The sequence below is a fragment of the Eretmochelys imbricata genome, chromosome 1, assembly GCF_965152235.1.
Source record: "Eretmochelys imbricata isolate rEreImb1 chromosome 1, rEreImb1.hap1, whole genome shotgun sequence".
NCBI classification, from domain to species: Eukaryota; Metazoa; Chordata; order Testudines; family Cheloniidae; genus Eretmochelys; species Eretmochelys imbricata.
Genome location: NC_135572.1, coordinates 194,505,238 through 194,518,273, shown reverse-complemented (window position 1 = coordinate 194,518,273; position 13,036 = coordinate 194,505,238). Strand labels below are relative to the sequence as shown.

Genomic DNA, 13,036 nt, shown 5'->3' with positions numbered 1-13,036 from the left:
TGCAATGTTGCAGAATCAGGACTTTAAACTCTTGATAACAGACCTGTACTATGTCTAGAAAGGCCCCTCCACATCTAGAGGTATATAAATAACATTATAATAATTGTTGATTGATACAGTACAATAGGATAAGCATTTTACAGGCCGTAAACTGTTTTTTTTTTCTCCTCTATGTTATCAGTTAGAAATGAAACTACTGTGAATCAAAGAAGGCATGAAGGTTCAGAAAATACTCATCTTTCTGTTTCATTTGTATGCTGTAGTTTCAGGTAAGTTTGAGCTGTGTGTTCATGGACATGATAAAGAAATTAAAGTTGTTTTTTTTTCAAGAGGTGAATTACTTAAAAGAGGCATTGTCAAGGTAATAATCACAGTAAGGAATCAACTTAAGGCACTCAATTGATATAAGGCACTCAAAGCAAAATAAGGATGTCCTTGTAAATGGATTGCATTGCAGCAAAGGAAAAACAAACTCAGCCGTGCTCTTTTTTCCTTTGATATATGAAGGCAGCTTGAAGCACAAGAAAGCACCAGACTAAGAACAACAGGGTTTCTTGGGTAGGTAGGTCTTTGTATGCTGGAACTTTCTGTTCTAAAGCATCAGCCCCTCCCACTTGAGAATCTTCATTATCTGTAGCAGGTCTGTTCTCCTCTGTACGCTGTAGCCCTTGGAGTACAACATGATGATGATATACTCTTGAGCAGGCATGACGTTCCATTCAATAGCCGTGGTTAACATACAGTCACCCTAGTTAAAGGCAACGTTGGTCCCAATTCCAAATACATCAGTGAGGCACCAATTTGTAACAATTCTCTGGTTATACTGACAGTATCAATTATTAGCTGTTCGACCCAGTGTTGCTCCCCAGGTCTTCAGGGTAACAGCAAAGAGAGCACAAGGAACTTTAGCTCCAAATCAACAGGCTCCCTACCATGTGAGATAAAAGAACCTCAAGTAATGCTATGTTTAGTCTATAAATGATAGAACAATATAAAGGGCTATGGTTAATTAGCTAATGTTGGTATAGTGTACTGGAGCTGTAAAGCTCTATAGTAACTCCTTGCTTAACATTGTAGTTATGTTCCTGAAAAATGCTACTTTCAGTGAAACGACGTTAAGCAAATCCAGTTTCCCCATAAGAATTAATATAAGTAGAGGGAGTTAGGTTCCAGGGAAATTTCTCACACACACACAAACCCCACTCTATAAATTTTAAACAAACAATTTAATACTGTACACAGCAGTGATGATTGTGAAGCTTGGTTGAAGTGGTGGAGTCAGGGGATCGATCGAAGTTACACCACTTCAGCTAACTGAATAAGTTGATGTACTTAGATCTACTTACTGCGGGGTTATCACCGTTGAATCAGCGGGTAATGTAGACAAGCCCTCAGACAGTGGGATATTTCCCAGGGAATGCTTTGCTGCTAAATGATGAACTAGCACTCAGCTGAGCCCTCAACGATTAACACACTGTTGTTAACATAGCCTCACACTCTACAAGGCAGCACGAGTGGAGGGAGGAGACACAATAGATCCATGGCAGTGGCTGCAAACATTCTCTGCAGAAACTGAATGTGAAGATGAACCCACGCTATCCCACTCAAGCACACCACTCCCTCCACTTTCCAAAGTGTGGAGGGGTGCATGTGTGTGTGCATGTGAGAGATAGAGAGACACACACACACACACAGTGTGTGTGTGTGAGAGAGACGGAGACACAAATTGTGTGTGTGTGAGTGAGAGAGAGAGATGCACTGCCCCTTTAAGTATGCTGACCCTACTCTAAATACATTGCCCTTTTAAATAGATCAGCAAGTCGAGACAGCAGCTGCTGCCAGGAAGTTCCCTCAGTCCTGAGCCTTGTTGTGTCCCGCCCGCTCTGTGGAGTTGGGGTACAGAAGCAGGGAGAGGGGGACACCCTGACATCAGCACCCCTCTTCCCCCCCACCCCATGCATAGCAAGCAGGAGGCTCCCAGGAGCAGCACGGGGCAGTGTGGGAGGGACAGCTGAACTGCCCGGCAATTGATAGCCTGCTGGGCGGCTGCTGCACAGGGAACTTAGGGGAGTGGACGGGAGGCTGCTGGTCCACCCTGGTTCCAAGCCCCCACCCACTAGCTCCAACCGGCTGCTCTTCCTGCAAGCAGTGGACAAAGCAGGCAGCTGCTAAACAACGTTATTAGGGAGCATTGCACAACTTTAAATGAGCTTGTTCTCTAATAGATCAGGAACTAAACAACGTTAACAGGGACAATGTTAAGTGAGGAGTTCCTGTATATATATCCCAATTATTTGGGCACTGGAAGACTGCAGTCTAGAATGTTAGTGATGCAGAGTTGAGTATGTCTGAACATGAGTGTCATGTATTAGAATACTGGTGTACTGGAGTAAGGATTATGTGACTCTCATCCCACCCTCTCTGCTCAGGGAGGTATGAGGGTGACATGAAATTATAACAATGGGCATATGTTTAAACAAATGGTGGGAGATGTGCACCTGTTAGGGCCGGAAGATCAATTCAGCTGGACTGCAGTTGTGATCTTATTTGAGGGTGGAGGTGGGGGGAGGAACCTAATGGACTTATCTAATTTATTTTTAGTAACCCATTCAGAAATGTTCATGCATTTATAGTATGTGCATTGTGTTTTCAAGGTCTTGAAGAGGTAACAGGGCGATTTTTCGAAGATTGTATCCTTCCTTGCTCTTTTGCACGTGCTGAAGGTGAAGTAATTTACTGGAAGAAAGGGAACAAAAATGTGCACAGCTACTACTATGGGAAGGATCAGCTAGAACATCAAGACTCTGAATACAAGGGGAGAACATTCCTTTTTCATGAGCAAATTCACAATGGAAATGCCTCCTTAAAACTGAGTAAACTGAGCCTGAGTGATGACGGCTCCTACAGCTGCTATGTGGGGACAAATCAAGATAAAACAGATGTGAAAGTCAGGCTGCACGTAACAGGTCAGAAGGATATTTAAAATACCTGAACTGCACAGGTAGCAGATCTTATTCTCTTCCCTGTCAGCTGAAATTGAAATACCTCAGACCAGTAGTAGCACCAATATCTTTCCAGTCTATCAGCGCTAAAAGGCAACTCTATACTTCACTGTTGCATTTCAGCTGTAAATAGGGTGACCAGACAGCAAGTGTGAAAAATCGGGACAGCAGGTGGGGGGAGGTGTAATAGGAGCCTATATAAGTAAAAGACCCAAAAATCGGGTCTGTCCCTGTAAAATCGGGACATCTGGTCACCCTAGCTGTAAAAGAAATAACCTGGTTCCAGCAGAGGATGAAAAGCTACAGTGCAGTGATTTCAGGTTAAAAATCACTGCAGGTCTGTGGAATGCAATTGGGTAGTGGGTGAACTTAAATAATAAGTAGGAAGGGTGGATTCTGACAGAAGTTTGGAAACTGATCACTGATAATGGGGCAAATGCAACACTGTAGTCTGAAATAAACACAAATAATTGGATGTGACTTCTTCTGTGTTCCACAGATTTTCTCCTGTATTATTCCAGAAGACAAATCACGCCAAGTTAAGCAGAATGTTGAAAGTACCAGACTTTTTTTTTTTTCTTTGTCTTTACAGTTTCCCCATCTTATGCAATGGAATATGAAAAACGAGACACAGAGAGACTGTTGAAATGTCTTGCCTTTCATATTTATCCCGAGCCAAACATAACATGGTCAAACGATAACACATCTGTGCAAAACACAAAAATGGAAGTAACCCAAGATGGCCCTCTCTATTCAGTTAGAAGTGAGCAGAACATTGCAAACAAAGTTTCTTCGTACCAGTGTCATGTTCAATTTCACAACCAAAATTGGACTGCTGAATGGAAAGGGGAAGGTAGGACTGAACTATTCTCCATCCCTTAAACATGTATAAAGTCCAGGGCAGCTGAGCCATAATGAGTGCATGCAACTACATTGTGCTGAATTGGCGGAGAGACAATCGACAAGGCTACATAGCGTTCCGTAGAACCCAGTTGATTATAAAACTAGCTAGGCTGAGGTGAGTGAAAACCCCTCAACATTCACCCCCAGATTTCAGAACTGCGAAGTGCATTTATTTTGTGTGTGGTAGCTTCATACTTAGGTTTTGACCATGTGGGTTTTGCACCTCCCAAGTTGCCCAACAATGAATTTAGAACTGTTTCAAACTCACGGAGGTTTCCTCAATAGGTTTGTGAACCTTATGACCCTGGCTGGAGTTTTTAAACACGACCAGAATGTGGTTTGGAGTGTCATTGCAAACCTGTCGCACAGCACCACCCAATAGTAAGACTTGCCTATAGCCAACTCCAGATGGCTGTGGCTCGGCTTGTGCCCATTTAATACAGTGGGGCAGCTAACTTTGTTTGGTACACATATTAATTTTATATTACAGTAGCACTCAATAGCCTCAGTCTGGATTTGGAATCCATTGTACATATTACTGTAAAGATCACTTAGTAAGAGATGCTCCCAGCTGCGAAGATCTTAAAATATAAATATTGTTCATATGTCATGCCTAGACAGACAATGTAAGATTATGTCCTTTTGTCATTTTTTTTTTTTAAATTGTCCCAATCCATCCCCCACCTCTTTCTCTCCCGTTGTCCAGGTGACCCAGCCAGACATTACCTGTGGCTGACCTAAAGCATTCTCCTTTCACCCTGCCTGCGCTGCACCAGTAGCAGCACGCAGATGGGGGAGGGAAGGAAACTGTTCCTCCTCTAGTGTTCTAGACCAATCTGTCGCTAGCTCAGTCCATTCCCTGTTGGTTCCTTGAGTCTATTCACTACCATTTGTCTTCCCTGTCTCCTTTCCGCCCCCACCCCTTCCCCAGATCACATCTCCTTACCTCTACCCAAACCCAAGAGGCCTAGGGGAAGGGGAGCGGAGCAGCAGCCAAACAGACTGTCCAGATTCAAATAACAAAATACACTTGGGCAGAAAATAGATGGTATCACTGCATAAGGAAAAACAGGGCCACTGAAATTTAGCTCTCCCCTATGGTCTATTTACTCCTGCTGCTTCAGGCTTTTTTTTGCATTTGCTAGAAATCCATTTCAGCAAATAGCCATTGCTTTCCTGAGACTCTTTATCTCTTCAGAAATATTTCTTAATTGAAGCAACAGCAATGAAAGAGCAAAGTTTCCTGTCAGATCTGCATGATTGACCTTGACTCCACTACTCTGCGCTCCCTACAGCCCATGCACAGAACTCATAGTTCTCAATCCACCGTGTACTCTGCAGAGCAACATTTTGTTCTGAATGTGTGTACAGTAGCATATTAACGTAGCTCATTAATGGAATCCCACATCTCCCCATCATTAAAGGTCACCTGGTGCTGAGTGTTATAAATGCCTCACACTGGCTAGAACTAGATTTCTGGCTGCTTACCTGAACCTTTTGAGATCATGCAGCCTTCTGCTAGCCAGACGAGAGGCAATGTGGGGTGCAGTTCCCCCCCCCCATTGGCCCTCAGAATCACTCTCGGTATCCCCTCACTTCAGCCACATTTACACTATGAGCTGGAGATGCAAGTCCCAGCTTGTGAAGACATACTTGTACTAGCTCTCACCTGAGCTAGCGCACTAAAAATAGTAGTGTAGCTGTAGTAGCACGGGCAGCGATGACATGGGCTAGCTGCCCCAAGTCTGTACTCAGGTCAACTAGCCTGTGTCACTTCCGCCCGTGCTATCATGGTTACGCTACTGTTTTTAGCATGCTAGTGTGAATGTGTGTACACGAGCTGGGAATCATGCCCCTTGCTCATCGTGTAGACCTAGCCCCACGCACCAGGCATACTAATGTAGTGTAGAAATGTTATGGCTTCCTGCCCCTAATACAAGTTGCCAGACATCCCTCTCCATTCATTTGTGCCTATTGAGGTGAGTCACTATTCTCAGTCATAAACTCTACACCTAGCACTGGTTGCAATATTTCATCCCAAGGCACTGTGAATTTGTGTGAGTGTGTGAGAATTTCTGTCCTATTTAACACCTTCCTTTGACCACTACTAATCTGTAAGTGTCCTTTAGGAAGCCTTTTTTCTCCCTTAAATAAAAGAGGAAAAAAAAAACAGTAACACTTTCCGAATGTTAATATTTTCCCTCTTCTAATCCTTATAGTTGAGGACTCTGTTCCACCACTGTTGTTTACTTTAGGAGCTGTGTGGTAGTACTAGATTTTATTTTAGGCAATTAACTAAGATGAAGTGTTAGGCACCGAACAATTGTGGTCTCCAGATATTTTCCTCCCTTAAAGGTAAAAAAAGAAAATGATATCTAAATGTAATTTCATATTTTAAACTAGTACATTAATGATGAAATTTATTTCGAACCTGTGTTCTAAAAACCTTAGATCTTTAACCAAAACTAAATGGAGTCTAATTTTGCACCTTTTATGCTCTTTACTTTTTGGACTTCATGCAGCTTAGGTAGTAAAAATAAACTAGGTGGTGCCTTTTGTTTGCATAAGAGTCAGAAAGCAAAGCTAACACAAGGTTACAGAGTTAGTAGAGATGACTCAGTAGGAAAATGTTCACATCAATGCAGAGGGTTTTTTCTTTGGCATAAACAAAAACTCATTTAATATAAAGCAATTGCCACCTCTCCGCACCTTCACCCCTTTTTGTTTGTTTGCTTAAACCAACTACTAAGGCTGAACTACAGTGTCTGAAATGGCTCTTTCAAGAAGTGGTTTCTGCAGTCAGATGTCTTGTGAAGCTTGTAGTGAAGTATCAGTACAATTATATCAAAAGATTGCTTCAAAAGTAGTGCACAAAAAGTCTGAGCATCCTTCACACTAGCTTGTTCAAACCATTGCTTTCCCATTAATTGTTGCTTTTTAAATTGTATATTTCAGATCAGATTTTTAAAAAGGAAGGAGATACCGTTTCAATCCCATGTGAATTTATGACTCAAGGATCTCCATATACTAAAGACTTCATAGTTACTTGGACAATAATCAGAAATGCATCTACCTTGGTTCTGGCATCCTCTGCTAACTCATCACAACCCCCTGAACAGTTTAAAACTCGATTCTCTTGGGAGAAAATCAATGAACAGGACTACTCAGTAATCATAAGGGATCTTACTCTGGCAGACAGTGGAGAATACATGTGCAATATTTCAACACCACACTATACACAACTCACTGTAAGAATTTTGCAAGTTGGTAAGTTGCTGCAATTTCTACACTGCAGGCTGGGGAGAAAAAGGTCAATTCAAATCTGCAAAATGTTAGGAAAAATGACTTCAAGTCCTCTGAGAGAAAAGTTGAAATTAATTTAACCATAAATTCCTTTATTAAACCCAAAGACGTAATGCTATTTATACAACTGCTCTAAACATGCCTAAAAAGCTGTTTACTACATCCAAACAGTAACAAAACATTTATAGGCATTTGATCAAGAGAATTACAAATTGGCTAATCCCAAGGTTGTTTAAACCCATATTGGTTGGCTCCAACTTGGTCAGACAGATATTAACAATGAACCCTTTAACTCTTTTATACCCTTTAACAAACAAGTGATGTCATTATCAATTGTCAGATCTTAGCTAAGGGCAGATGGAGTTTCGTATACTGTATAGCCAGTTCTTTACTGCATCTGGTACCCTATTAATTATATTTTATTTCTATTATTTTAGGCCAAACTTTAAATAAGATAACACTGGTATTTTGAAGGGTTGCTACAAGTGTAACACAATTATTCTTCCTTATTATGGTTTCATTCTTTTTGGTTCCATGCTTTGGACCAATTGTTCATGCTAATATCCCAACTCATTTTAAAATCATAGTTCACCCAAATCTAGTGTGGGCCTATATTCGTACAGAGGTAGGTAGAATATTGTGGTATTTTATTAGAGAAATATTGATCTGGATGAGGAAAAAAAGCAAGTTTAGACTTTTCTGAATATTGAGATTTATTTACTTGAGAGATTTGGACTTTTTTTCTTATATCTAAAGCTGATTCTGGACACAACCTTGTGAGGTGCTGAGTGTCGTCAGTTCCCGCTGACTTCAGCTGGAACTGAGAGTGTTCAGCAATTCGCAGGTTCAGGCCCTAAATGCTGTCTGTTGTTGAAGACATCTCGGCACCAACTGCTTTCAGACATATGGTAAACTCACAAACCGCACTGGTGGAAAAAAAATTCTCTACAGTGCCAGCAGATAAAGAAAATTAATTGGAGATCAACACAGTTACATTGTATTTTTTTTTTTAGTGTTATGCCAAATAGAAGACTTTTATTTAGACTTACAAAAGTGAATTTTTATATGCATGGCTAAACTTTGAGAACTGTAGTGGATATTTAGCTGTGAGACTTCTTGGCTATATTTATCATTGTAGTCCCTCCATTTTCCTGGGGACTCAATGAATAGCTTATCCATCTCTTTCTAATTCTCTTTCAGTGAAGATCAAATATACTCACCAACTAATTCAGTAATCAGACTGACAGAGCCAACCGCACAGGGTCAGTTCTTACAAATGGTAATTGCAAGATTAAAGGAGGCAGTTGTCTGTTTTGCTCTAAACCCCAATTGTAGGATCTTGCTCCTGGCAACTACACTGGCTGAACGTCTCAGGGCATGGCTACACTTGCAGTTGTAGAGCACTGGGAGTTAAACCAGATTTCGGAGACTGCAGCAGGGAAAACGCTGCCCGGTGTTTACACTCTCAGCTGGAAGTGCACTGGCATGGCCACATTAGCAGCTCTTGCAACACCACAAAGAGCAGTGCATTTTGATAGCTATCCCAGCATGCAAGTGGCTGCAACGTGCTTTTCAAATGCAGGGGGTGGGGTGGAAGGGAGTGTGACAGGGAGTGTGTTGTGTGTATTTGGGGGGAGAGAGAGTGGGGTTTTGGGGGGGGGCTGAGAGCATGTCACCGTGCTGTCTTGTAAGTTCAGACAGCAGCAGCTCCCACTGCCCCCCGCCTCTCTCTCATACTCACAGCAGCAACATTCCTCAGTAATGGCTGCTTTGTCCCGGAGCAGATAAGCATGCCCGCTGTCGGAAACGGAGCTTTCAAAGGGCATATCCACATTCCTACAGCCAAGTTCAAAACAATGACAAGAGTGGCCACTTAATTTAAGGAGATTATGGGATGTTTCCGGAGGCCGATCGCAGAGCAGTAATGCAACGCCCGGGCGTTTCAGCCGAGGCGCAGCAAGCTTTATGCTTCTCGTGGAGGTGGATGACCAGGAGCACTCCGGTTGCAGAGTCCAGGCGCTCTAAGTGCCTTGTCAGTGTCGATGGGTCGGGAGTTAGGGCACCCGGGGTTGCTTTAATGCGCTCTAACTCGCAAGTGTAGCCAAGCCCTTAGATTGAGAATCAAACTTGTTTGCCTCTTGGCACTCAAAGAAATATTTAGCCTCCTCCCAACATTCCTATGTGGTTAGTGACTTACTGTTGGCTTTTCCCTAGTCTGTTTACCCCACTTGGATAACATAGCAGCTCTTACTTCCATTTTATAGAGCAGTGGGGTTTTGCTGTCCTCTTTGACTACCTGGCATCAGGGCCACCCAGAAGAGGGGGCAAAATGGGCAGAGAGTGCCCTCACTGAGTGGCACTGCAACCCCAGGTGCCAGATCACAATGCTACTTGATGAAATTTGACTCTGTGGTTCCTCTGTCACAATTATAAACCAGGAAAAAAAGGTTTCTTAAGGAAAAACAAAGATTCACTATTTGCTTGTGTGGTCTTCAGAGTCAAGAATGCAGCTTGTGGTCTCTGGTTAGTACCTCTCACCATCATGGTCTTCTGGGCAACTTGGCTGGTCAGGCTTGTGTAGCCTGTGGTTGTCTTTGTCCCCTCTTTCTGTAGGACCAGCTTTTGAAAGCAGGGATATTAGCCTTTGTTGGTGTTGTGGTGGTCCAAGAACACACATTCTTCCACCCGTAACCTTCAAGATTGCAGTTCTAGCTTACTGCACCCTATGGCACTTCCCTAGAGGTTTTCCGAGCAACTCAGGGCACCGTTGCATGTCTTGGACCCTCACGATGTGGTCCAATCTTGAGCAAGCTTGAGCCTTGGTCAGTTTGGACAGCCTCCCTTTAACTGGCAGTTTTTACAATAATCCATCATTAGGCCACAAGCATGTGTACTCCAAACATATACAGAAAGTGAGGTAAGCAGGAGATGATTCTAAAGAAGCGATCTCACCCTGAAGGAGGAGGGGAGGGGCTACGGTTGGAGGATGCAAATGGCCCCAAGTTCCTTAAAAGGCCATAACACGTTCATGAATATAACTAATGGCCCAACAAACATCTCCTTCTCCTTTCAGGCAGGCAGCTGGGAGACCGACAATTCTGTTTTGGGGCTCCTGAAACAATTTCTTTTCTTTTAAAACCCTTCCTGCAAAATCAATCAATCATGGTTTGAGGCTTCATCCTGATCTGAGACTGTTCTTCTTACAGAAATGCAAAATGTGTCACGGGAAGGGATTTCCATTTCCCAGCCATCTGTACTACCAGGTATAACATTTACTGCTGAGAGGTCCCGTTGCAAAGCAGTGGGGCTACTCATGCTAGTGAGCACTATATCTGAAGACAGTGTTTACAGGATGGGGCCAGTTGATCTTGTTTTTAATTAGACTGTTGTGGAAGTAACCAAGCCTTACCCCGCCGCCCCATAAAGCCACACATACAGGTCTGCCTTGAGACTGTGGCAGTAAGCAAAGGAGCATTTTCAGCGATTTGGGTTTCAAATGTACTTACCGTTTGAAAACTTATATTCTTAAAATTGCAGGATCTTAAAGCTTTTATTTAAAATTAAATTTCAATTTGGTGTTAAGATTACAATCATGTTAATTGAAAGAAAAGATTAGTTTCCAGCTCAGTTAGAAGTTTATGAATTATAAACGGGAAAGAAGTAATAGACCGATGCCCATTGTGGACTGTTGTGAGTATTAAGTCAAGCTTGCACTGCTGTGTATTTCACTTAGAAGGAGCACATAGGCTTTAAACCTTCTGAGACACTTGAGAAATGTTAACATCTTCTGTTTGTTTGAAATTAACATGAACTATGTATTTTTAGAAAAATCCTCACATTACTACTGGATAGCTATAGTGCTGCTGATCCTCATCATTGCCTTTGTTGTATGCTGTGCTGTGAAGGTATGTATTGCTTTAATAGCTGTTTTTGTAAAATCCCCAAGAACAAGATGTGTGTAAAAATATAATTACTACTACTAAGTTCAGAATTTGGATGCTTGACAAGCATATTTAATTTGGTTTAGTTAAGAAGCTGGCAAAAGACTGAAAATATAAAATCATAGGTTGTAACTAATATTCCCTGTTTCTGCTACTCCTTGTGGTTTATAGGCGGCTCCAATGCCCCTATAGATTGCAAGCAATGTCTGTGTTGCTCTGTCTTTTAGATGTTGTTGTTGTCGTTGGTGGCTGAGTGATCCGGGGTAGGTCCCTTTTGCTCCGCATATACCTAAGGTGTTTTTCTTTTCAAGAGCACACTGCACCAAGCAGATCTAAAAAACAATCCCCATGTAGTCTCTACATTGAAAGAGAAGCTGCATGCAAGTATATCTAGCCTTAAACCTGGCAAAAACTAATCTAGATACATCCAAGCTCTGTTACTGAAATGAAAAACCAATTGCTTGCATGCACCTCTACAGAGCTTCTCTTCCCCCAAACTCTTTCAAACCTTTCCTCACCCACAGATCCAAAGCTTTTAGGGATCCACAGGGATTGGGTTCGGTTTGCTGCAGATCCCAAGCCATCTAAGGTTATAGGCCCATTCTCAGGGTATGTCCGCGCTACAGTGGTATAGCTACAGCATGCTATAGGTAGCTATTGGTATAGCTGCTGTAGTGTAGACATTTCCTACATAGATGGAAGGAGGTTCTTTGTCATTGCAGGTAATCCATCTCCCTGAGAGGTGGTAGCTATGTTGATGGAAGAATTCTTGCACCATCCTAGCTGCATCTACAGAAGGGGTTAAGTCAACCTAACTAAGTCACAGGATGCAAAATTTTTCACAGTGCTGAGCGATGTAGGTCGACTTAAGTTATAGGTGTAGACCCCGAGCCTCACTGTTTGTATTGCTTTATTCCTTTCCATGTGTTTAGTGCAATAAAGGAATCTGCAGGCTTCAATCCCTAACTCTCACCTAAACCAAATTCCCTTTTAATATGGAATTCTGCTGGCCTATCAGGGAAAGATAGCTTCTTATTACCTTAATTCCTTTTGTAAACCTTGTCTAACACAATCACTCTGCATTTCCTCCATGACAATAACTGTGGTGTATTGAGGACTGCATTAGAATGGTAAGCAATCACTTCAGGAGCCTGCTTGCAGGCTAGGGAAGGTCTGTAACAAAGTATGTGATGGGAATCAGTTTGAAAAGAGCCAGTTTAAAGCAATAAGGGGTGATTTGTGCCTCCCTGCCTTAGGGTGCAGCCTGTTTTTTCCCTCTCTGGTTTCGGTTCTTGTGTATTATTTTGAATTCTGTGAAATAGAGCAGTGTTATGTTGCAACCTTCCAGCAAGATTATTTATGTTTTTATCTAATTTCTCTGTGTATCCTGTAACATAGTGGAGAAGAAAGGTGTGCAGAAGATCGGGGGGGAGCCTATAAGAGAGCAAAGATTAAATGGCTGCATATGGACAGTTTACAGTGTAATGAAGGAGAAGATTTTGCAACATATGCTCAGAGTCTTGAGCAGTATTTTTATGCACATGCTATTTCTTAACATTATTTGTGTAAAACCACTTTTGTAACGCTTAAAAGTTTTCCTCAAGAATCTGATGAACTGGAATATAAGGACATAAAAGAGATTCTAAGAAGCATTTTGAGCCTCTCAATGTTTTTAATAAAAGGATATGTTTCACTTCAAAAACCAGATAGAAGGGGAAAGTATCTCTGAATTTTTGGCAACCCTGAAAAAAACTGTCCACTACTCATTGTTTTGGTAATGTTCTGAAGGAGCTCTCAGATGAGTCTGAATTAAGAGAGGTTGTTGGATGTTGTGTGTCACAAGGAACTGCCACTAGATGAAGACTGCTCTATTTGAATCCACACAAA

At 42.1% G+C, this 13,036-nt stretch overlaps 1 protein-coding gene across 2 annotated transcripts; it reads left to right on the top strand.

The window, feature by feature from the left end:
• The first annotated feature begins 214 nt into the window (after positions 1–214).
• Positions 215–12,717, top strand: HHLA2 (HHLA2 member of B7 family). 2 transcript variants are annotated; one of them, XM_077807304.1, is made up of 5 exons: positions 215–269; positions 2,655–2,966; positions 3,595–3,855; positions 6,861–7,172; positions 11,034–11,170. In XM_077807304.1, exons 1-5 carry the CDS (start codon positions 215–217, stop codon positions 11,168–11,170), a joined length of 1,077 nt encoding a protein of 358 aa, XP_077663430.1. The 2 variants fall into 2 exon arrangements, 1 of the variants encoding a protein (XP_077663430.1); XR_013344822.1 differs by lacking the exons at positions 215–269; positions 2,655–2,966; positions 3,595–3,855; positions 6,861–7,172 and adding exons at positions 10,434–10,471; positions 12,548–12,717 and having other exon boundaries at positions 11,034–11,113.
• The last annotated feature ends 319 nt before the right edge of the window (positions 12,718–13,036 follow it).